Source organism: Camelus dromedarius, chromosome 2, assembly GCF_036321535.1.
Source record: "Camelus dromedarius isolate mCamDro1 chromosome 2, mCamDro1.pat, whole genome shotgun sequence".
NCBI classification, from domain to species: domain Eukaryota; kingdom Metazoa; phylum Chordata; class Mammalia; order Artiodactyla; family Camelidae; genus Camelus; species Camelus dromedarius.
The window spans coordinates 117,560,619-117,586,357 of record NC_087437.1 but is presented as its reverse complement, the minus strand read 5'-3'; the positions used below and the strand labels follow the sequence as shown (position 1 = coordinate 117,586,357).

The following is a 25,739-nucleotide window of genomic DNA, read 5'->3' as shown; positions in this document are numbered from 1 at the left end:
TGTCTCAAGCTGGACATGCTCCATCTGTGGCTTCCGCACCACTGTGGATGGTTAGAGGACTGGGATGCGGGTGGCCATGTCTGCACCAGAGGGAAATGTGCAATCAGGGTGATGCTTTCGGCATCAGAAAGGTTCACTTAAGAACACGGCACGGAAGACTCCCCCAGTCTAAGTGAACACTGTGATTTTACCTGCGTCAACTTGTCTCTGTGCAGGAATCCATCTCACAAGTCAAAGACAGGGTTGGGAAAAGACAATTGTCTCACTGGAGCTTGGCAGTTCATCTCACAGGTGGGCTAGGAAATGATTCTTTAGTTGAGGGGCTGTAAGAAAAACCCCTACCCAAAACCCAGAAAGCACTAACGGAGAAGCACTTCTCCATCCACCCATCCTTTGTGAGTGGCCGTCGTTATAGTGATGGCATTTTTCTAAACTCTCAGGGGCAGCAACCCCGCAGCACCAGCACATAGAAATAGCGAGACCAGCAGCACTGGGGCTGAAAATCTCCATATTCAGATCAGCTTTACAGGGCGAGGAGCAGAGAGAGGACGCCTTCAGGGGTTGTACTTTTAACAATCCTCTGGTTGTTTTATCCATAGAGCCTGATGGGGTCCTGCCCTAATCCATCCTTATCCCTGCCCTGCAGACCCCTGACTCCCGGGGAGGTCACATAAAGCGCAGCAGTATCATTCTTATTCAATTAAGTATCTGTTAGCAAAAGAAAAACTGTTTCAAAAAGGGCCGCGTGGCAGTGAGCAGAGTCCGCCGTCACAGCTGTAAGAAAAGCAGAGCCAATATCAGAGCAGCGACTCAGAGGAAACAGTGGCAGTGAAAACACATCAGCAGTAAGTCAGCAGGGCTGTGGGTCAAGTCCAGGGGGTTGCTCAGTCCGAGCACATTATAGTGAATGTCATCCAGGAGAACTGGCGAGCCCTGCTCCCAAGAAGGTGGACGTAGTGGATGGAGTGTTTGTGTCCTCCCCCCAGATTCACAGGGTTAAGCCCTAATTCCCGGCATGGTGGTGTTAGGAGATGGGTGCCTGTGGGAGGTAGCTGGGTTTACAGGAGGCCGTGCGAGTGGCCCCCATGATGAGATCAGTGGTCTTATAAGAAGAGACACCAAAGCTCTCTCCCTCTCTCACCGCCCTGTGAGGACACAGCGAGAAGGAGGCTGTCTGCAAACCAGGAAGAGAGCCCTGACTGTGGAATCAAATCTGCTGGCACCTGGATCTCGGACTTCCAGCCCCGAAAACTATGAGAAATAAATATCGATTGGGTAAACCCCCCAGTTTATGGCATTTTGTTAGAGCGGTGGAAGCTGAGAAACTGGACACTGCAGAATGACCAAGCAACCCCACCTTACTCATCCGTGATTTGAATTGGAATCAAGTGAAACCTCCTTAACATGCCATTAATGTGCATTCTCACCCTAAACACAAGCCCTAAATAAGCTCTAACCCAATCACTTTCTCCCTCTCCAATCTTCCCTTACAATCATACTAGTTTATCAAGGTTAAATCTCAGGTTACATAAAATGTGTGCATTCAGAGGTACATAAAAGGGGCTTACCAGACTTGGGAAAAGATGACCTATGAAGTTAAAATCAAGCTTAGATGACCTATGAAAATGCCTACCTCATGCATGAGATGGTCTCTCACTGTCACTTGAAATGGAAACAGTCCGTACATGTCCCTCCAAACACAAGGATGGAGTGGAAGGTAGACAAGACAAGAATAAAGCGAGGAGCCAAAAACAGTAGAAAAGAAGAGACAAAATTACTATTTACAGGACTATCTACTTGGAAATCTTTCAAGAATCCACTGAAAAATGACCGGATGTTCCATAGTTCAGTAAGATGTATAGTTCTAGAGTTAAATATACAGAGATCAGTAGTTTTCCTAGAAAATAGCAAAACCAGCCAGAGAATGCTCTGGGGAAAGATTCTATTTGGAAGGACAACAAAAACTCTGAAATACCTAGAAATAGAACTAAAAGAAATGTGCAAGACCTATATGAAGAAAGATATATCTGTATCTACCAAACTTGACTGAAAAGGTCATAAAATGCTGTATAGACAATAAGATAAAGACATCAGTTCTTCTCCCCTCACTGTGCCCAGTTTAGTTATTAATTTAATGTAATTCTGCATTCCTGTGGCATTCTGTTTTTCTCTTGGATGTTCTGGTCTTGGATGACTTGAATAATTCTCTCTCATCGGGTCACGTGAGTGGGGTTTTGCTCATGGCAACCAAATGACTAACTCAACCGGGGCTGCCCTTCCGCCTCTCGTGGGCCCATATATCTTGGGCTTGGCATCCTTTCATACATCTCCCTGCATCTTGCTCCAAATGAACTTTAGCATTTTCTTGCAAAAAAGGAAAGAAAAGTTTATTTTTTAAGCATTTTCCGCAGCTGTGACCGGCAGCAGCAATAGCTTTGGCCCCTGCTTGGCGTCTCCTCCCATTAACTGCCTCAGTTCTAGCCACTTTGTTCTGACTCACAAGGAAAAGCTTCTGACTGGCAGAGCCCCATCTTGGGTCGGGCGCCCGCCGCTGGTCCAACTGGCTGTGACCAAGAGAAGCTGAGTCCCATGAACTGGATCGAGTTAGGAAAAAGGATATTGGTGGTGAAGCAATGGCTGACTCTTTACCTCATGGGTCTACTATTAATGACCTTCCATTTATCAGACACCCATTTGAGCCATTTTAAATTCCTGACATGTTCCATCCACCTTGCCAAGTAGATTTTATCACCACCGTGATGGTAAAGAATCCAGCTGCACAAGGTAGATAACTTCTCTGAGGTCACTTGGCTGACCCGTAGGTCAGAAATGAATCCAGTTTTGAATCCTGAGTGCTGGGGTCCTGTCTGCTGGCCGCCCAAGTCTGAGTATGAGAGCCATGCCCTCAGGCTGGGGGCCCCGTGGGAGGAGTAGCGAGTCGTGGCCTTGCCCAGTGGTAGCTTCCACCCTCCGTGTTTTACACTGTCACCCCCAGGCATACGTGTGTGAACACACACACATACAGCACACGATTCCTCCCTTTTGCATTATCTTCTGGTTAGTGGAAGGCTCTGCCTTGATCCTTGGTTAATTTCTGGCAAAGGAAAGAAAACGGCCGCCCCACAGCGGTGCGCCGTGCTGTCCTAGAGCATCTCGGGATGCAGCTTCCATGTCAGGCTCTCACGTGACAAAGCGCAAACTCAAAGCCAGACTTGGGCACTGGGGGCTCCTGCCACCTGGGGCCACAAAGCAGGCACACACCCAGCCCCCTGGCTCCCGACTCGGTGCAGCGCCCGCCCCACGTAGCAGGCCTCCCTCTCCTCACTGCTTACCCTTCGGGGTGTGGGAAGCAGTTTACCTACAAGGTTTGCAGGGGACGAGATGGGGTGAGGGAGAACCCACAGCTTCTGCAAACTGCAGATTGTGCTAAATAATCCTAGCAGGTAGCAAATCGCTACCTGAAGAGTGTAAGGCGCTCAGGGTGGGAGAGGGGGCGTTAGGGGCCACCAGAGAGCCACCGGGCCCGGGAGCCCCACAGGTGCGGAAAGCTGTAGGCACCTGCTGTGTGAGCCTGGGCGACACCCTTCCAACAGACGCAGCCCCCCTCCCACTTCTTGTTCTCCTGATGAGTCACAATTCTCCAGGGAACCTTCTGAATCTTTGCTCTTCCCCTCAGGGTCCAAGACTCTATTTCCAACATGAGAAGAAAACACATCTCCATTGCCAGTCAGCGGTTAGGACTCTCCAAATGGGACAAGCAGGCTGAGAACAGGTCTCCCCTTCTCAGCAGGAGAGCTCCTCACAGAGGGCCCTGTTTCAGCTCTAACTCTTCTTAGAGGGAGAAGAAAACAAACACCTGGCCTGGAGTCCCTTCTAACAGTGGTAACTGCCCGCATTAATACAAGGGGAGAGACGGAGGCAGACACTGTAATCACACATCTTAACTCCATTTTATTATAACATCAAGGAAAATAATTAGTTGCAGGAGGAATGATACTGGAGATAAACAGAGCTTAAGCCACTCACAACGGCACTGTCTACACCTTCCTACGAGGGTATAAATATCGCGGGTCTCTACATGCATTGTGGGATGCTGGGTGCATGGGTACCAGGTGCAGGTGCTTTTTCTCTAGGGGGTTGGTTCTTTTAATTTCTTGACAGATGATGGGTGAATTTGGTGTCTTCTGGCAGACTAGGAAGGCGCTCTCCCCCTAGGACTGGGTGCCAGCCTTTTTCTTCTGAAATTTTCTGAACTGAGACTGAATGGCCACTGCCGCGCGTTCTGTCTCTGGCGCGTCCATGTCGATGTCGAATTCCTCCTGAACTTTCTTCTGCCCATCTGCAGCAAGAAAAACACAAACAGACGGCAATCACCGAGCTGCACGCAGGAAGACAGACAGCAGCCCTGGAAAGCAAAGCCGCGGGTGCACCACGGGGCTCAAGCTCACCACCCCCAGCACAAGACCTAGTTTGCAAAGTACAGTGGAGCGTGTCCTGAGCCTCATCAGAGCTCAGAAGCAGCCGGCTTGCGGCTGCCTGAACTCTACACCTGCAAGGGAGGGACAAAGAAACTCAAGGACACGGTCTCAACCTCTTAGATACCTTGTGTGTGTGATTGTCTGTTTCTCACGGCCACATTTTACATAGAGTGTTAAAATGCCAGCTCTGCTGTTCCTTACCCCTGGTTGCTCACGTATAGGTAATGTAAACTGTGCTACAGACGTGGAGCTGATGGCTGGTGATGCTCACAACAGCTTGTGCTAACAAAGTCTCTGAGTTTCTGTGCACACATGCCTCTATGACTGATGAGATTTACTTAGTGAATCAGGGCTTGTGTTTCCATCATTGTCACAGGCAGATGACACCCTTTGACTTTCACAATTAGGCTGAACTCTCACAAGTCTTACACTTTGTTCCAAATGACGTGGGCTTAGCAATTCGTCTGCTAAGGCAGAAGACTGAGATCACTCACAGTTATGATCACTGAAAACAAGATACAAACCAAAGCGAGGTGATAACATGTGCTGATTGCCCCCTGTGCTGCATAGCTTTCCATCCAAATGCTGAACACAGACAAATAAACAAAGCCCTCTGGTCACAGAAGGGAAGAACCTTCAAAACTCCTTCAGTCCAGGGAAGGCTGATCATCAGAATCGTGAAAGGCGGTTTTTTTAAATACAGACACGAGGACCCACCCCAGACCCAGGGCTGCCCCTCTGTATGGACACGGCGGGAAGAGCTCCTGAGAACAAGACCAAGTTAGATAGACCAGCCTCCCTGGGGACAGGGCCAAACAGCCGTACCTTTTTTTTTTTTAATTGAAGTACAGTCCATTTACAATGCTGTGTTAATTTCTGATGGACAGCATAGTGATTCAGTTATACATATATATTCGTTTTCATATTCTTTTTCATCATAGGACATTACAAGGCATTGAATAAACTTCCCTGTGCTGTACAGTAGGACTTTGTTGTTTGTCTGTTTTATATATAGTAGTTAGTGTCTGCAAGTCCCAAACTCCCAATTTATCCCTCCCCTCCCCGCTCCTCCCCACTGGTAACCATAAGTTTGATGTCTATGTCTGTGAGTCTGTTTCTGTTTTGTGAATAGATTCATTTGTGTCTTTTTTTTTCTTTAGATTCCACATATGAGTGATATCATATGGTATTTTTCTTTCTCTTTCTGGCTTACTTCACTTAGTACGATGATCTCTAGGTCCATCCATGTTGCTGCAAATGGCATTATTTTAGTCTTATTTATAGCTGAGTAGTATTCCATTGTATATACATATACTGCGACTTTATCCAGTCATCTGCCGAAGGACACTTAGGCTGCTTCCGTATCCTGGCTGTTGTAAATAGTGCTGCTATGAACACTAGGCTGCATGTGTCCTTTCGGATTAGAGTTTCCTCTGGAAGGCTCTCACATGATTCCAGGATACAGTCAGAACGGAGATCCAGCTACTTGACTTGAGATGAAGTAACAAGCAAGGCCCTCAAGTTAATTCAAGGAAGAACTGGGGGCCAGAACCCACCGCTTGGTACCTGGGCTGAGAGCAACATAGACACCCTGGGCTTCCACATCTGGAGCAGAGGGGCCCCACAGCATGAGGGCACGTCCAGCTTGGGGACGGCAGAATCAGGGGCATTTGAGGCAGGAGAAGAAGCCCAGCCAGGGAGCAGGGACAGGGCTCTATTCCTGACTTTGTCACCAGACAGCATGAGTTCATCACTGAACCTAAATGTGGTCCAATCCTTCACAGCCTGTCTCAGTGCCTCTGGAGGACAGTGCTCAGGCAGGACGCCCGGCACAGAGGGTCAGGACACTGGGATTACATATAAGTGAGGCAGGTTCCTTCTCTCCTGCTAACTCTGTCCTATTCTCTCTCTATAGGTAGGTCGGCAGGTAGATAGATAGGCAGACAAACAGACAGACAGACAGACAGATGACAGATAGATGCCTCTGGCTGCCTGATTTCCTCTGCAGACCCTTCAGCAGGCTGCTCTCAATTTTCCCAGAGACCAAGCAGGTTGCGCCCAAGCCTTCCAACCCCGCCTCCATCTGGGAAGGGAGGACTTTATAATCCTCGCAGGACCGATCAGTCCGTGACCTAAATCACCTAAATCAGTAGAACTGTTTTCCTCTGTCCTAGATTGACTGCCGAGGCTCACAAGCGCAGAGATTTTGAGTGCGCTGATGTCTAGGGACTACTTGGGGTGATCTGTTTTAACCCATGAGATCCCAGACGATACAGAGAATACGTGGGGTTGTCTTTCATGGCATCGGGTAGCTGTTCGCCTTTCAATCCATACCGCAGGGCGCTTTCCTCAGAGATTCTACTGAGGGGCAGGACCACTGGGAGGGACAAGTTTCCTGAGGCTCAAGTCCATCCTTTAAAAATATTTCCCTAACGTTATCCCACGAGCCTGGGACTGGAGCTCCCGTACCTGGCAAACCTGAAGTGCAAATTACCCCAGCTCCCCTGCCCAGGCCAGGGAGGAAGGGCCGGACCTTCTGCACCAGGAATTGGCATAAGAGGCTTGGAGTCCCAAGTCCTTTTCCTCCCAAAGGAACCCTTGCGTCTGTGGTCCCATGGCTGCAAAGGGGCAGAACGAGCTCTGATTCGAAAAGCAACGGGAGATTTCTCTTTCAGATTTAAAATGTGGCTGCAGCCTGAGGCTGCGGAACGGCCTGGTTCATCTTTTCCCTTTTATGATAATCGAAGAAAACAGCCAATATTATTTTTTGACAAATGATGAATGAAGAGGCAGAAAATTATGTATATTTAGGGAATATATAATGAGACAGTAAGGACGGGTCATAAAAGTGAATTTCACAATTATGTCTTAAACTAATATCTTCAGCCAAAAGTGATACATCAACTGCTTCCTCATTTGAAAAAATGTTCCAGGGTTTAAAACAGAAACCACTAATATTTCGGGAATCGTTACTTTCCCTTTACTTTGTAGAGTCAAGCATTTCTTGGGGGATGGTCTGCAGTTGTTAGTCCTTCCTCTGAGCTGACCAGGGATGTGCAAAGCAGGAGGGGGACCCGATGGTGGTGGAGAAGGGACAACGAATTAGATTCAGTGTCACAGGGCTGAATGCAAACGATGTTAAGGCCGGAAGATGGTCCATGTGGTCCTGAGAGCTAGAAAAGCAGAGCTCTGAGCACCCCAGACTCAGCAGGAGCAAAGGGACGATGGAGGAGGGTGTCTGGAGGGAGCCAGCCAGGGCCACAGAGCCCCAGGCCCTGCACAAATCCCAGGCATCAAGCTGCCTGCCGAGGCTCCCCTCCCACGACCTGGGGCGATGGTGGCAACAGAGGGGTGCAGGGTAGCCGTATGAGAGGTCCCCTCCCCATCCCTCCAGGGCAGAGCTGGGGTGCCCACCGGCAGCACCAGCTGAAGCCCAGAGGCAGAACCTCAGCCACGCCTGCTGGGGACAGAAAGGGTCCTGGGGGGTGTGGCCCCTGCAGGGCGCACCCCATCCCCTGTCCCCACACTAGGGTTCCTCTCGGAGCAGTCACCATCCGATTTCACTTCTTGCTCTCCTCCCTGGTTTGTGGTCCATCACCCCACCACAGCGTGAGCTCCATAAAGTCCCAGACTTCATCTGTCTGGTTCTAGCGGCTAGCACAGGACAGAGCAGGTGTTCAATGGGTCACCAATAATGACAAGTGAGTCCATTCATTAATGAGACAGGCAGCTGTCCAGTGCAGGCCTTCACCCGAAGGGCCACACCAGTGGCCCTTGGTGGTGACTGTTATATTTCCAGGCGTCCAGGCCTCGAAAGGAGGAGACTAAGAAGTTCCGTGGCCAGGACACAGGGAGCACCGCCCACAGGGGACGGGGACACAGGGAAGAAGCTGGGAGGCCTCTCTCCCGGCTGGGAGACACGGCCACGTGGAATGACATCAGAAGGCGCTGTCTGAAGGGCTGCAGGAAACGGTCAGGGCCCTGGCGGGGAGACGGAGCACACAGGGGTGCAGAGGTGGGCACCTTCCCCGGTGACGGTGGTTCCCACGCCAGGGAGCTCTGGCCCTTGCAAGCCTAGGACAGCGCCTGCCCCCAGCGCCAGGGTGAGGGGTAAATGGAAGGCAGGCCTCACATCATGCAGACAGCGCCCTCTGGCCTCCTGGGGGGGCGAGGCTGACTCCCCCCAACACTCAGACCCTCCCAACCCAGGTGAGGCAGCCAGCAGAATCAGGTGTGTGGGTTCAGGGTGGACTGGGGGGTGTCTCTGCCTGCTCTGTGACCTCGGGAAAGTTCCTAGCTTCTCTGGGTCTCAGTTTGCTCATCTCAAAAATGGAGAAGTAAAATTATTTTTTAAAAGCCTGCTCCCCCAGCCACCAGCGTCACATGCAGATCAAGGCCATGGTGTAAATTAAACGCGGGCCCAGTGGTGTTGGGCAGGACTTGCCCTGCCAGAGAAGGATGTGGGCCATCACGTGGTTCTCTGGCCTGGCCGGAGCCCTGTGTCTGCTCAGCGGTGAGACTCTCGGAAGCTCAGGCCCCATTGCAAAGGGGAAAGGAATGCTTTCCCGTTCTGGCCACGCAACCATCAAACACAGCCAGGCAGGGGTGCGGCAGTTTCAGGCCCCGCCCAGGCTCTGGGGTGGTGGGTGGCATTCGCTGGGCTTGTGTTGGGATGGTCACTGCTCAGCAGAGCAGGACACGGAGACTCCTACGCCTAAAGACCGGTGCAGCCCACGACTCCCGAGTCCTGTGGCTGGGCACCCGGGACAGGCGCAAAAGAGGGCTGAGACTGGTCTCCGCGGCTGGGGCGCCCGGCTCAGCACAGCGGCCCCAGCAGAAGGGGCGGCGGATCAGAGCGAGCCGTGCCGGGGACACAGCCGTCCTCGTGCCGGATCGCGCTGCGGCCCACCCCCACCCCCATCCTCTGCTGCCGCTTCATGAAGACGTCTGCCGGCTCACATGTGGCCGGGGTGGGCTGCACCTGACAGTTTTACTTAGCACTCCCCGCCTGAAGGGAAAACGCACTGGCACTCAGTTCCTGGCGGTGGTTTCCCAGCCCAAGCGGGCAGTGTTTCGCCGGTGTGCTTTGTAAACTGCTCAGGACCGCGCATGGCTGCTGTCCTTCGTAGCTCTCTCGGGCTCTGGAAGTTTATCATTTCTGTGTGTCCCCACCGTGAGGGGGCTCTGAAGCTGACCAGGAGAATGGTCTAGAGATTATCCATTCCCGTCGGCTGATTTAATATAGAGAGGGCTTGCTAACCGCCCTGGAGAATGGGAGGGAAAACAGCTTCCTGACTGTATGGCTCAGGAGGTGTGAGAAGGACCCCCAAACGGCCATGTTCTGTGTGCCTGAGGGGCAGGGCCCCCACGTGCCCTTCAGACTTCACCCAGACTGCCAGGTCTGTTACCTGGAGCACTGGGTCCCGAAGACACCAGGCAGTCTACGGATGTGAGGACCAGGATCTGTCAGGCAGGGCAGCAGACACGGTCCACACTGTCTACCTCTCCTTTATCCATCTATGTCACCAACCGTCTTCTCTCGCAGAACAAAAGGCAAGCTGCAAAGCAGCCCCAAGCCACCAGACCTTCCTGCCTTTGAAGGGCAGAAACTCCCTCAAACAACCAAAGCACAGAGCTCTGCCGACAACCAGAGCCCAGTGGAGAAACGGCGCTCCCTGGGGCTCGGGACATCTGAGGACTCGGAAATGCCACAACCTCCCCACCAGGAAGCAACCCAGTCCTGTTCAGAGTTACATCCTGCACGGCTCTAGGTGTTTCTCATGCCACTTTCCTGGAATACTATTGCCTTTTCCTTGCAGAAGCCGAGACAGGAAATGGCTCTGCTGTTTGGCATTTTACGACATCATAAGAGAAATGTTCAGGTAGCCCTTCTTAAAGAGGTCACTGTAATAAGAACCAGTCTTCATGGAGCATTAAAGAGCTCCTCCCTCACAGACGTAAGTGGATTTTCTTTTACGGACCATTTGACAGCAAATGAAAAGTAGAGAATCGCAAATATTGGAGGAAGGAATTACTACGCGGTGAAGACAATCCCAAATGGATATTACGCGTCTCTGATGTGGTCATGAAAATCCATCGAACAGGAAAACGGTCTGATGCACTAAAGTCCCGTTGGCGTGACCTGATTCTGATAAACACACAGTCTAGCACTAGAGGAGAGGTCATCAGATCAGCCTTACAGCCCACCAGCCGGCTCTTCCTGGGCACCTTTAGGAATCTGCAGGGCTGCCATGACAAAATGCCACAGACTGGGTGCCCTAAACAACAGACACTTATTTTCCCCAAATCCTGGAGCCTGGAAGCCCGAGACCAAGGTTTCAGATGACGTGGTTCCTCCTGAGGCTCCCTTCCTTGGCTTCAGTAGCCGCTTTCTGGCCATGTTCTCACATGAACTGGTCTCTTCCTCTTCCTTAAGGACGCCAGTTAGATTGGATTAGAACCCACTCTAACGATCTCATTTTAACTGAATCATCTCTTTAAGGACCCTATATCCAAATACAGTCACATTCTGGGGTCCTGGGGGTTAGGACTTCAGTGTATATATTTGGGAGGAGACACAGCTCAGTTCATAATAGCCCCTAATCTAATTTCGGGGCCTTATAGGTTTTAAAGGAGCTTTGTATTCTGTGTCTCATCTGGCATCTGCAGGAAACATCCACTGTCCCCATTTTACAAAGGCGCAGAGATGGTAATGTGCCTTGCCAGAGAGCATCCGGTGAGTGGCGGCCAACGGCTGATTCAGAATTCCTGTCTTGCTCCAAATCTTGTTTTTCTTCCCTGGTCTATCATTACTTGCAGTTCCTTAGACATAGGCCAGGAGGACAGCCTTCTGTGTGGACCAGTTCACGTGGCTCAGGGGAGAAAAGAAACTTAAACAGTCCAAGTGGAAACACATGGTATGGTCTACCAGCTTGGAAAATCTGCCCGTTTACCAGGCGGTCCAGGAGAATTTACACCCAATTCCATCACTCAGCAAATGGCCTGGAATGTCTTGACTGGGCCCTTCACTGTCTTAGGAGCTGGGAGAGAGCTGGGGACACACACAAGACCCTGCTCTCCTGGGAAAAAAAAAATTAGAAGGTAAATGCACGGATAAGTAACAGAATTTCTGAAATTCCACGAAGAAAGCAGGGTGCTAAGCGGGAGAGCGGGTGTGCATGCTTTAAGTGGTCAGGTCCGGCCTCTGGGACGGAGGCGGATGTGGGGCAGAGGCCTGTCCCCCAGGGGAGCCTAAGGCCCACCTGCCAGGGTGGGAGGGGTGGCAGGTGCCCTTCCCCCCCGAGAAACAACACTTTTTGAAAAATTATTCTTCACTTTTTGAAAAAACTATTTTTCACCCATGCATTTATAATCTAAGTGGCAGACTTCAACTCATTAGCATAAATTCTTCGGAAATTAACAGACATCCGGTCGTCCCGGGCATAGCAGCGCTATTCATGGACCTGCAACAACTCCGGGTAGGATTTTAAAAGTTTGAAATCCAGCGTCGTTCTAAAATACATCATGTCGAGCCACACGCTTGATCACAGGAACTCAAATATATCAAATATATTTGTTTCTATGCTTACAATGATGTAAAGTCATTGCCTAGTCATACTGGCAGTAAGTCGTGAACACAGGGGCGTGTGAGCACACACACACACACACACACACGCAGACACACACACACACACAGAGGTAATGGCTTTCGTTTACATGCTTATAACCCTCCATATTTTAAGGCTTATTTTATAGACACAAATTACCTCCTAAGGCCTAATCCTGTAGATCAGAAATTCGCACATAAGCAGTAAATTGGGATATAATTGTGCTGAGTAGGAGTTCGCCTTGATTAGGAGGCAAAGCACAGAGCGTACTATAAAAGGACCTGAATTTTAGCACGCCATCAAGAAATAACAGTCATTTAACTTAAGTATGACTTGCAAATAGGGTGTTTCCATGCCAAGTTTCGCAGAATGCCCTACCTTCTTTCAACGTGAAATGTTAAGTTGCAAAGAGTGCACGTCTTCCACATCTGCTGTCCTTGACACCTGAGGGCTTGGGCTCCCGGCCCCGGGGCTGGCCGCCCGCCCCCTCCGCACCAGGGCCAGTGTGGCTTCCTTTGCAAGGACCCACCCAGCCCTCCAGGCAGGGAAAGCAAAGGGACAAGTAAGACATTGGAATTTTTATCCCTTAAGCCTCAAGTGGGATCACAATCCACGCAGAGAACAAGGCATCTAGTGTTAGGGAAAAGGTTCACTCCTGCAGAGGAAAAACAGTCATAAACTGGTGTATCTAGTTCCTAACGATGATGGCATGGAGCATCCATTTAAAGAAACGTCAAGAAAATCACGTTCTGGAAAAAGCTGGAAATAAACATGGGGAGGCCACAGAGCTTTCAGACAGTCGTTCCCGAGCTGAAACAGTGGGCGTTTTAACTCTGCTGGGCCGGAGTGAGGAATCCCAGCAGGCTGGCGCCCAGCTCCGCGCTCCGGGCGGTTTCTCGCTCCTGCCCGCTGGCTGGAGATTTATTGAACGGAGGCTGCTGGTGCAGAGAATTGCAATTTTCCAGGTCTCTGCTAAGTGGCAGAGATTAATGAGCGGGGTCAGGCATTAGCCAGCAAGGGGGCTTTCTGCCTCCACCGTGTTCTCGCACCAAATGAAAACCCATTTGCCATCTCTCTCAGTTTCCCATTTCCCAAGTTAGCGCCCTTTCGGTCCTCACAGTTTTTACCGAGAGAGAGAAATTCTCTTTCGTCCTAAAAGAGAGGCCATGTTCTCCACGGTTCACGTAGGGTTGTGTGGCTGCAAAGCCTCACTGCATCAGCTGAGAGCGACAGCTTCCTGCCAACCCTCCAGGTCCCCTGACTCCCATTATCTTGTTTCTCCCACCCCTCTGTGGATGCCCCTTGTTCAGAAAAGATGCCCACCCCGCTGCGGCATGCAGGTAATCAGATGAGTGCACATCTGGGGGGATCAATGAAAAAGAATAAACACTGATGGATCAAAACTTCCCCCAAACTCACTAAGTCTAGGAAGAGGACAAAAAAAGGTACAATGTATGACTGGGACATTGTGCTGCACACCAGGGACTGACACATTGCAACTGACTGTACTTCTATTGAAAAATAAATTAGTTTAAAAGATTTTTAAAGATACAAATATCATCAAAAAAAGTAGTTTTCCTATTGGAAAGGCAAAGCTGGCTCCTAGTTGTTTCAGTCCGCTGGGGCTGCCTTAACAAACACCACAGGCTGCTGGTCGTCCTAAACAACAGGAATTTATCCTCACACAGTCCAGGAAGCCGGAAGTCCAAGGTCACGGTGCTGAGAGCCAGGCTCCTCTGAGGCCTCCCTCCTTGGAAAGTGGGCGGCTGTCTTCTCCTTGTGTCTTCCCTCTGTGGGTGTCTGTGCCCCAATTTCTTCTTATAAGGACACCAGGCACCTTGGATTAAAGCCCACCCTAATGACCTCATTTTACCTTAATTGCCTCTTTAAAGATTTCTATATCCAGTCACATTCTGAAGCACTAGGTGTTAGGGCTTCAACATATGAATTTTAGGAGGGGACACAATGCAGCTCATAACAGTAGCCAAAATGCCTGCACCTTCTAGGGGGAAAAAACAGACAAGCAGGTGAGGTATGATGCGAAACAGCTTCACTAGACAAGGCTCAAATTCAAGTTCCAACTGACTGAGCGAGGTCAGATTTGCTTTTCTGAGGTTCGCATTCCTCCCTTGGGTTTGAAATAGGGGAGAGAATGTATCGAGGCTTGTTTCTCTCTCAAGATGTTTAGAGGCGCAAGAAGAGCACGCACTGGCTGTGTGCATCGTGTGAATGACAATGAGCGATGCGGGGCTATCACCCAAGACGGGGACCTGCCGACGGGCTCGCCCAGTTCCCTCTCCTTCCATCTTTTCCCTCCACCACAGGTGTCCTGGGAGTAGAATTTGGCTGCCCAGGTGTAGGGCCAGCCAAACAGGTGCCCTGGGGCAGGATCTGAGAGGGCAGAAGTGAGCTCCCAGGGGAGGCAACCAGACACAGGAAGCTCCCACCTCTGGCAAGCACAGAGGCAGAGGCATCGACTGGGTCTCTCTGGGGCAGCAGGCGGACATCCATTGTCCTGGGCCCAGTGTCATGGGCCAGGCAGCAGCGACAGTAGTGGGGCTTCTGCTAGAACAACTTGCTGTGTGGTCGAGTGTTTCTGTATTCATTGGTCCTGGCCATGCAGGAATTCTGTAAGGCATGGATTCCCTGTAGTTACCCCTTTCCACTGAATCTAGCAAGAGTTGCTTCTGTTTTCTGAGCCATCGTCTCCCACAGGCACACCGAGCTTACACGGGGCTGCGGAGGAGAGGGATGCTATGGAAGGTAAAGAACGATGCCATGTGTTTTGAGATCAGATGGGGGCTTTCATTTTACCTGCATAGAAAATTCTTTAGTACATCCTGGAGAATAACTTGAAGAAAAGGAGGTAAATAAGAACCCTTTTGGAGGTGAGGATAACTCGTCAAATGTTTCTTTCCTCTTCTGAGCACATGGAAAGAATGAAAATTCCTTCCCAGGGATCAGCAGCTAACTTCCTTAACAGTAAACCACTCAGAAAAGCCACAGTTGTCCCCCTTCCCGCTGTGAAGACTTGAAGCTGACCGGGGGGGTGAGGGGAGGATGGAGAACAAATCAGTCACCTAACACCTTAGACCTGCACTCCACACAAGCCAGCAAGGTATGTAAGTGCTCAGGAAACTCCACTAGCTGAAATGTGTTGTGGTCAAGACTATTCCTTGCCTTTACTTACCCCCTTTTTCTTATAAAAACCTCTGATTTGGGACTGAGGACACAGTTACCCAGAATGAAGTTTCCATCCTTCTTGCTATTTGGTGACCTAGATTCTAGTCAATATGATGTGGGTTAAAAAGAAAGAAATCTCATTAAAAGAAAGCTGACAGACACCCTTAGCCCTTTTTACTTATTCCTGTTTCACACTAATTGGAATGCAGATGTAATGGCTGGTGCTCCGGCAGCCATTTTGGATCATAGGTTGAAAGTCTTATGCTGAGGATGGCAAAACAGTAATACTTGAAATGCTCCTTGAAATTATTCTGACTGCCCTTAACTACCTACCTCTGGACTCCTTTTATATGAGAGTTGGATAAATTTTATTGTTTTAAGCAATTGTTATTTCAGAGTTTCAGCTTCTTGTAGATGAACCTCATCTACTGACATATATGTTATAATAAATGTAATTCATTTGAGAACATTTCATTTTAGGCTGATAACAGAAATTCAAATATACATCCCTGTGCACAGTATGGCTTCATTTTCTTCCCTTAACTATATGATCATTCTTCTGATATACACAGTTGCCCAGTTTCTGACACAGATGGCCATTTCTTTATAGAACTTAGTACTTTTAAAAAAATCTTGGGTTTTTTTTCCTACAGAAATATTGCTTCTATATCCTGTAACCTTTGCCAACCATCACTCTCCGTCTTCCCTGCTTCATTTATTCTTTTTCTTCTCCTGGGGCATCAGTTTTTCCTCCACACCCATCCCCTTACAGATTTGGAAAGTGTATAGATTTTCATGTGTTTGAAAATCTAGGAAATAAATGTGAAATAATAGGTGCAGCTCCTAGGAAGGCATTCTCTCCAACCAGGTTTTAGTCCCTTCCCTTCATTCTGCTCCAAGTCCATCTTTTTTCTTCCTTTCAGAGCATTGGAATAATTTGAGTGTTTTCCTGTCTTTTCAGAAGGGCGAAACCTTCTCAGACTCATGTTGGCCCCAGCTTCTAAACTCCAAAGTACCAGTTTTAAAGGATTAAACTCTGCAAATTTCACCACCATAGAGGATTTTCTAAAGTTCCCCAGTTTGAAATAGAAAGAAAAGTCAAATGCAATCATAATCCCAGGACATGTTCAGGTAGCCTTGAAGGAGAATTAGTTCACCTAATTAATATAAAAAACTTGACTTGAGAACATTGAGTGCCCACCTCCCCTCACCCCATCATTCTAGAGAGTTTGACTTTAAAGCGGAAAAGTAGGATCTCAGGCAGATGGACTGCATTCCGGGGACTCAGTGCAGGAGGAAAAAGGCTGATAAGAAGAAAGGCCAGAAAGCCTTAGGGCTCTCATGGAATTAGTCAGGCTCTGTGAATGCCTTGGAAAGCAAACAGCAATGTGGGTTGAAAAATCATCACAAGGATGCCAGAAAGGGACCAAAGCTGTTTTCAGACTCTTCTCCTTCCCTGTGCTCTCTGCAGCACTGCCAGATTAGAGGTACTTTCTCCAGCAGTGCACCAGCATCGAGCATCAGCCCCGATCAGCTCCTCTGCATCCTTCCTGGACCCCTGCCAGCAGCTGAGCCGAGGGGCTGTGCTATCTTGCCGGACACATTCTCTTTCCGGCTCTTCAGCCCTGTGCCTCTAATCCAGGCAGACAGGTGTTTCCCTTTGTGGATTTTCAGGGATTACAAGCTTTCTTAGACGCACAAGGCTATCGGGCAGATGCGCCCGTTGTGTATAAAGAATTTGACTTTGGGTGCAAAGCTCTGATGCTTTGAAAGGGGGTCTGTGAAGCAAAGCTAGAGGCAGGTCCGGATGCAGCCGGGCTGATTAATGCTCGCTACTGCTCAACATTTCAAACCCAGGACTGCAGTCAGCCTTGACTACCCACCCCCCATCCGTCATGCATCACCTCATTCCTTACCCTTTTCCTTTGCAACAGAAAAAAAAAAAGAGGAGCAGAAACAGATGAGACTACGTCCATCCCCGACTTACCATATTTTAAAATGCCCTCCAAACGTTCTGACCATGACCAGGCAGTCCACGTTGAAATATCCGAAGGACGAGGGTGGGCTCTTCACAGAGGCGTGTGCCTTTGTTCATAAATGTGTATTTCCGTGTAAACAGAGACCTGCATTCAGTTCCAGAAACTGCTGTTCTGTGGGTTTAAACTGCATGCACAGCCCCCTGGCCCCACAGCCTCAGTCTCCCTTCCATGTTCCCTTTTGCAGATTTCAGGCAAAAACATTGCTTCTATTTGCTTTTTTCTAAAGTGATACTTTCTTAAGGGCTCACAGCCAGACCCATGTTGATTTGCTGGAAAGCGCTTTTTGGAGGCGAGTCCTTTTAAGGTTCGGGCTTTGTTATCGTACTTACCAGGAAGACAGGCTCATATATTTGTAAAAAGAGAATCAAATCAAACACCCAAGAAAAAATAAAGTTATGTGGTTTCTGGGCTAGGGAGCCGAACCACAAACAGCACCTCGGTGTCAGAAGGATGAGCTCACGGTAGAGTTTGGGTTTTAATTTTAAGCATTATTTGATAATAATGTGCTGACAATGAATCCCAAGGAGACATGGAAGAACGTTTTTCCAGCAAGTGGACAACTGCTGAAGTCCAGACTCCTACAGATTCAGGCGAAGAATTCAGATGTGGGCTGTGCCTGGTCGGACAGCCACCACCACTGCTTAGCCAAGACCTTTCGTGTGACAGTGTGACAGGGGGGCCACCAAGCCCCCCATCCAGAAGCTCTTATAAACCAAAACTCAAGCAGAATATTTTCATTTCAAGAACTCCAACCCCCGCCCCCGCCTCAAATTCCAGTGTCAGGCAACAGGATGAATGATGATTCAACTCTGAAATAATTTTTTTAATAAAACATATTTTTTCAAAGGACCAGCCTTGAAAGATCATCCTTTGAAGCATTCTAATTATTCACAGAGGTAGTGGAAGCATTTCTTTCTAGATCAAAAATGGAAGCAGTGAGAAAATGCCCTTTTTGGTTGCAGCAGCTCAAGGGAGCATTAAATAGAGGCTGATGACAAGAAACGGATGAGAGAAACCAATTTAGGTAGAACGTTAGAGGGAAAGTGTCTAACATCAGTCTGTTAGAGAATAGAAGGGTTCCCTGGAGCGGCGGCATCTGACCTTTTGCTGAAGTCACTTTAAGCTGCGCTGAGGCACGACACGGCAGGGAGCTCTCCTCCGCCAGCTGGGAATGGCCAGGGCAGCTTAACAGGCTGCTTCCGCCCAGATATGTAATTGGCAAGATTTTTTTGTTTTGTTTTGTTTTGTTCAAATCTGAGGTGTGTGAAAAGACAAAGACAGTATCTTTTTTGCACGAGTCTCAGTACGTCTTCTAAGACCCCATTCGGGCCTTCCATACACAGATCTGGCTTATAACTTCAAAATTATAGTGCAATTCCTACACACCCTGCTGTCATTTAAGATATCACTGGGCTGTGGGGAGAGGGTATAGCTCACGTGGTAGAGCCCATGCTTAGCAAGCACAAAGTCCTGGGTTCAATCCCCAGTACCTCCACTGAAAAACCAAAGAAACTTAATTACCTCCCCACTGCAAACAAACAAGCAAACAAAATTACTAAAAAAAAAAAAAAAAAAAGGAGATGTCACCGGGCTGGATTTGTAGAAAATGCCAGTGAGACATTTTTAAGAAGTAGCTGCAACTCAACATTCGATTGCCGCAGGGCTGGAGAAGGTACATGCCGGCAACTTCACACACGATTCCAAAGAGGCAGGGAACCCGGTGACAGCTCCCAGACCCACACGGGAAATGGTTATCAAGTTTCAAAAGAAAATTGGAATACTTTCTGGCTGCAAAACCACAGTAACAATTTAATTTTAGGGGTGAAGGGAGAGCTGACAGCAGCCTCTTCATGTGCACAGGTGTGCCCATTTCAGCCCTAGGAGGCCACCCACTGCTTTGTGTTCCCATCATGCACGGGCCATTGTTGTCTACACCTGCCCTCGCCTGGAGGCCAGTCACCTGCAGGGCAGGTTGTTGCAAACCGAATGCACACTACTGAAACATCCAGAGAAATAAGCCCTCTTTCCATGTTTGGCCATCAGCTGGTTAGAAATACAGTTTGTCCCTATAAAAGGCCGTATTTTTCACTTTCACCCATTTTGTTGAAATAGTTCCATTATTTGTTATCACATGTTCCCGGCTAGTAACAATCCCGTTCAGATTCTGGACATTGTACCTTCTTTCCTTTCCACGGCCTCCACCAAGAAATAGCATGTGATTTCCCCTCTGGACTCCCAGGCAACAAGCCCCTGATGTGTGCAGAAAGATCAAAAGAAGTCAAACCTGCTATAGTGTCCCGGGAAAAAGACAGAATCAGAAAGTGTCAAAATTAGACAAGAGTCTAAAGACAACATCGTCCCACAAAGAGGACCTTGGGACCCAAAGAGATGAATCGATTCACCACGAGTGAACCCCCACTAGCAAATGGCCAAACCACAGAATGGCTGGGACCAGAGGTCTTGGGGATTCACCCTTCCCCCACACATTTACGAGGAGGAAATGAAGAATCAGAAAAGGTTTTCTCGCCAGACCCTGCAGCCGTGCCGGCTAAGAGATGCAGCAATCGGGAAATGGCTAAAAAGTAGGGTCTTAAAAGCAATTGACTAAAACAGAAAAAGCACTGCCAAGGAGGCAGCCTGGTGTCAGCTCTTCCATGAGTAGATCCAGTGAAAATTTCAGGCTAAACGTTTCTCTACTTCTTTGTGAAACAGGCAACAATTACTGAGTACAACTGCCTGAGAGGAGCATTTAGAGCACTCTTCACGGCCAGAAAGTGCATTATAATAACAAGCAAGCATCTTCAGGGGCTGTTTCTGATGACCATGCCTGTTTTTAAAGCACACTGTAAAAACACAGTCTTTACGGACTGGTGGGAAATTGGATTTCGGTGAGGGCACATGGACTCCAGCTGCCAGGAGGTTTATGTTTGCACTGAAGCTCTGAAACCCTGAAGTTTCAGAAAGCTCGGAGGCAGGCAGACTCGGCGTCTCACCGTGATTGGCACACTGAGCGCCTGCTGCGCGGAGGGAAACGGGCTCTGCCGGGAGGGCGCTCGGTCCCACCGCGCTTGGGTCCGTGAGCGGAGTGTGACTGGACGAGCCTGAAGCGGGAATGGCTTCATTCGCACCAGCACCAAGCATCTCCCTGACATCCGAGGAGACTTTGCTTCCCAAATGAATGCCAGAGCACGGTTCAATTTTCAATTATCCCCAGGGTCTGGGATGGTGGAATGGTAGAGAGAGAAGAATATGCCTTGGAAATACTGAAGGAGCCACTTGCCAAGAACAGAAGTAGCAGCAAGCTTCCACCGCACGTAATGGTAAGTGACAGTAAGGAGCGTTCTCAGAAACACGTGCAGAGGCCATGTCGCTGTCGGCCCGGGTTCCACCCTTCCTCTGGCCCCTCATCGGGGGCTATGGGATCGGTACATAGTTCAGCTGATCGCTGGTCTCCTGGATTCCAGGTCCCAGCAGGAAGAAGGAAGATGGCAGCTGCAACAGGACGGCAGTGGCAAGAACCCAAAGGAGTCCCAGAGGGTTGATGAGAAGCATCTCCTCTTTAGTTAGCTTTTAGAGAAAGAGGGTAATCTTCAAGAGAAATATAATTTTAATGTCTTATTAAATTAAATCTAGTAGTATGCAAATAATTGCCCTCACTCTTGACAAGCGGCAATTTTGTAAATAGCAACAGCAGCAACAATAATAGTAAATACTCCAAATTAATGCTGGAAAAAGCAAAGTCTATAAATAATTGCCTTTTATATTCAGTGACCCCACACACTGGTTATCCTTCTTCCCTCTTGAACTTTTGAAGTATGACTTATACTCAAGGGGCTCCAATCCTCATTTCTTTGGGAAATATTGTCACCATGGTGCCCAAAAGAACAATCCCCCTGGTTGTGCAGGGAGGAAGAGGAATGCAGGATTGGGCTCTGCTTCGTACTGAATTAAAAGAAAGGGATGGTCATGCCTTGTATTTTGTTAAGCAGCTGGGCTCGCAGTCACAAGCTGGAAGTTTAACTCAAAGTTCTGAAACTCAGGAGTCCAAGAGGGACTTAAAAAAAAGCAAATCTTCTCCCTGATGCCTCCCCAGGACAGTGGAGGCAAATGTTAGCGTCTCTTTTCTGAAACGCTGGCTGGGAGAGCACAGGGCTGTCCACCGCAGATCAACACTTCAGCCCCAGGCCACGTGGCAGCTGGTCCAAGCCTCCCCCGGGGCCACCTGGAGTCCTGGCGGTCCCGCTCCTCACCACCTTCCCGGTGGCCAGAGCAGCTGAATGAGTCTCCCCAGACACAGTGCCCTCCCTTCCTGAAGGCAGCTTTTCTGGAAGCCCACAACGGGTGGTGTCTGACTTCCAGCCTCAGCTCATTGGAGGAGGTCTGACCATGCCGCTCACCCCTGTTCAGGCCCTGGTGGCCCCAAATTCCAGGAGGCTGGAGGCTTCTGTCCTCTCCCTCCTGCTCTGACACAGTTGAATTCAGGGGGAACCTGACCTGCTCTGCGCTCACACCCCCATTCCCAGCGGGCCGGTTTCCAGCAGGGTTTCCCTTCAGACCAGACTGAGATGTTCACACCTCTGCATCCGCCCCCTCCATCTCTGGCCACCTCCCTTGGCTCCAAATGACACCTGAGCGGGGCCAGGGGGTGGCTCAAACTGACAGCGTGAACACACATTGATCTTTACAGAGGCAGCCTAATTGCTCTGAGAGTGTCGACTATGTCCTCTTTTCCTCAAATATCTGACAGTTTTCCTTCTTTTAAAAATATTAAGCCAACCAAGGACACTCTAGTTAAAATAGAAAGATGATATTGATGGCCTGATTTTTTCTTTTTTTCCTGAAACTAGTCTAGACTTTGTGTACAAAAATCACGCCTGCTCTGTCTTTGTAAAGCTGCAGTCGCACAGTATAGCAGGCTACGTCTGTAATTAGGGAAGCCTGAGGGGGGCTTTCCGGCGACCTGGCCCAGAGCCCAGCGAGAGAAGGGCAGGCACGGGTAAGAGGCAGTGCAATTTGTCACCTCCTGCCCCCCCTCCGCGATCCACTCTCCACCCTTCCCCACTCCTCACCCTTCCCCACTCCTCCTAAGCCTTGTGCTGTGGCTTTGGTTGGATTCCTCCAGCGGGTGATACTAGAGGTAATCAGAAAACTGAAAAAGAGAGCTCTGGGTGGTTTACTTCATTGCTCCCTTCTCTTCTAGGGTTGCCAGACAAAATGTGGACTATTCAGTTAAACTTGAATTGCAGGTAAACGACAACAAATAACAATAACAAATGTTTAGTATAAGTATACCGCCAAGTATTCTGTGGGGATATACTTATGCTATTTTGTTTCTTGCTTACTGGACATTGAACTTCAATGAGGCACCCTGTATTTTTACTGGCTAAATCTGGCAACCCTAAGAGTCTGCAAAATTGCCCAAAGATCAGCTCTGTCCTTCAACAAAAGACCACGGCCCCTGTGGGTTACCCGTCCGCACACACCCTTTCTGGATTCTGGGCGTCCCTGCAGGCCCTGCCACTGCCAGTCTGTGTGAGGTTCCCTAAACCCTGCCAACACCTTTGCAAATGGTCCCTTTGTGGTCAACACTCCTCAAATTGCTCGTGGAGGAGCTCGTCCCCAGACCACGCCTGACACGCCCGCCACTAAGGACGCCCCGCCTCACTCTCCCGGTGTTGCTCTTCCAGGGTCCGCCATCCTCGGCTCTGAGTGGCCGCTCCAGCACATGTCAGGTGCCTAGCAAGTACTTCCTGAATGAATGAATGAATGAATGCTCAGCGCCAAGCTGGAGTCCAGAGTACTCTACGGCCTCCCTTGTCTGGTTACTAAGGACCTAAAGGTCTGTATCCAGGAGGGATTCTATTCCAACTAGCAAAGAGTAGAGCTCGGTCTGGGATGTACGTGAAGGAGGGCAGAGCAAGAGAAGGGGAAGGAGCCCACGGGTTAGCAAAGAAGCGGTTTACGTGCATCCCAGTTGACTATCCCTGCAGCATGAGTCACTTCAGATTAGCAGCTTAAACACAGAACCGAGTATTCTCTCCCCCAGCGTGGGCTCAGCAGGGCATCTCCTGGGCGAAGTCCCCCACGCGATTGCAGCCGGACGGCCCTGTGGCTGAGGCACCTGGAGGACCTCCACCCACACGTCCGCCAGCCGGGCTGGAGAGCTGGTACGACCGCGGGCTGGGGGGCACCTGTCCACAGGGCTGCCCGCGGGCTGCCTGGGCTTCCTCACAGCACGATGGCTTTAAGGTAGTGGGAGTTCTTGAGTGGCAGCTGGCTTCTCCTACAGCAAGCATTCCCAGAGAGAAAAAGGTGGAAGGTGCCAGTTTCTTAAGGTCTGAACCCAGAAACTCACAGGCCTCCCTCCCCTCTGCTGTGTGCTGTTGGCCTGAGGGGTCCCAGCTGCCCGAAGCAAGAGGAGGGGCTTAGAACTCCCTCTCCTCTGCAGCTGTCTTTACTCCTCTTCAAAATCTGATCCCAAAACAGAAATCATACAAAATCGCAGCCAGTATACAAAGTGATCCAGAAATATTCACATGGTGATTAAAGTCAGGAAAAATATACTACTATACAGAGAATAAATAAACAAGGACCTACTGTGCAGCACAGGGAACTATATTCAATAGCTGGTCATAACCTAGAATGGAAAAGAATATATCTATATATCTATATCTGTATCTATATCCAGATAGAGATAGAGATAGAGATATATGACTGAATCACTATGCTGTACACCAGGAACTAACACAACATTGTCAATCAACTATACTTCAATTAAAAATCAAATAAATAAATAAATACAATAATAATAAAAGGAAGGGAAGCTTTATGCCCCTGACTTAGAAAAGTAATTAGAGTCAAATTAATTTCCATACAAAAAGGTTTCCAATGACCTAGCTGCAGGACAGCAGTGTAGAAAGCATGAGGGGAAAATATATCATGAAATGAATAATATATATTTAATTGTTTTTAAAAATACATTTGTATGTGACACCCTCAGACCAGCATCACGGCAGGTAATGTGTGCAGGGACCCACTCTCAGGAAGGCCCAGGCTTGTTTAATGCTCTGCTTAATACTTTTTAAGGGGGGAGGGTATAGCTCAGTGGTAGAGTGTGTGCTTAGCACGCACAAGGTCCTAGGTTCAATCCCCAGTACTTCCATTAAATACATAAATAAATAAATAAATCTAACTATCTATCCTCTGCAAATAGAATGTTTAAGTACTTTTTAGAAACGAGCCTATGTTTTCCATTTTCCCTTGGACCCTTGTCCTTGGTAGAGAGCAAAAGAGGTAAGGGACAGTTAAGAATGAGCTTATAGGGGCTTGTCTTCCAGAGCCTGTGGCTGGGTGATGTCATGCCAACCTCGAGACAAACTCTGCCATGTGATGACCCATGGACTTTGTTCTCCTGATTCCACCCCAAAAAGCAGGAGGCACCTTCCCTCTGTGAGAGAAAGCCACATTGATACAGCCAATCCTCTAAACTAGGTTTTAGCCCAGGATCAAAAAAACTCAACCACACTTTGAAGTCACTCTTAAAAAGAGGATTCAGGATAAAAAATATGTGGCATACATCTATCTACAACGGAATACTATGCAGCCATTAAAAAGAATGAAAGTTTGCCATTTGCAGCAACATGAATGGACTTGGAGGGCATTGTGCTAAGTGAAATAAGTCAGAGAGACAAATACTCTATGATATCACTTATATGTGGAATCTAAGAACTACAATAAACTAGTGACTATAACAAAAAAGAAGGAGACTCACAGATAGAGAGAACAAACTAGTGGTTCCCAGTGGGAAGAGGGATGAGAGTAGAGGCAAGATAGGGGGAGGAAATTAAAAGGTACAAACTATTAGATATAAAATAAGCTATAAAGATATGTTGTACAACACAGGGACTATCGCCAACATTTTATAATAACTATAAGTGGAGTATAATCTTTAAAAATGTAAATTGCTACATTGTATATCTGTAACTTATGTAATGTTGTACCCTAACTATATTTCAATAAAGACAATTAAGAAAAGAAAGATGATTCAGAGCCAGTCTGTTCTTAGCCTAATTGAATGAAAAGTGGTCACTTTCTGAGCACAAAGGACCCACTTAGGAGAGAATATCAATTGTACTTGGAGTGAAATAGCACCATTTCTCGACTGAATCACCTGCATTGAGCCAAATCTTCACAATTAATTATATCGATTCGAAACTCCCACTCATTACTGATTAAGAAGTTGGAAGAAACCAATCATTTGTGTTGCGTGGACATTACATAAGCTCACAACAATCCCCAGGTGCTCCTGCCAAAGCTATGTTCTAGAATCTCTGGCAGAAAGCTTTCGTGTGAGACCCAAGGAGACTTCGGCCCTCTGGTCTGAGCAAGTCCCATGGTTGCTCTAAGGATGTGCCTGGGGGCGTTCACAGGGG

The 25,739-nt window shown here is 48.7% G+C and overlaps 1 protein-coding gene across 1 annotated transcript in view; it reads right to left on the bottom strand.

Annotated features, from left to right (window-relative positions):
* Positions 1–3,931: 3,931 nt before the first annotated feature.
* The window catches only part of PCP4 (Purkinje cell protein 4), a 54,702-nt gene continuing 32,894 nt past the window's right edge, over positions 3,932–25,739 (bottom strand). The window contains exon 3 of the mRNA XM_031459812.2: positions 3,932–4,339. Coding sequence (XP_031315672.1) covers positions 4,212–4,339 — 128 coding nt within the window. The 3' untranslated portion in view covers positions 3,932–4,211. The remainder of the gene's footprint in view (positions 4,340–25,739) is intronic.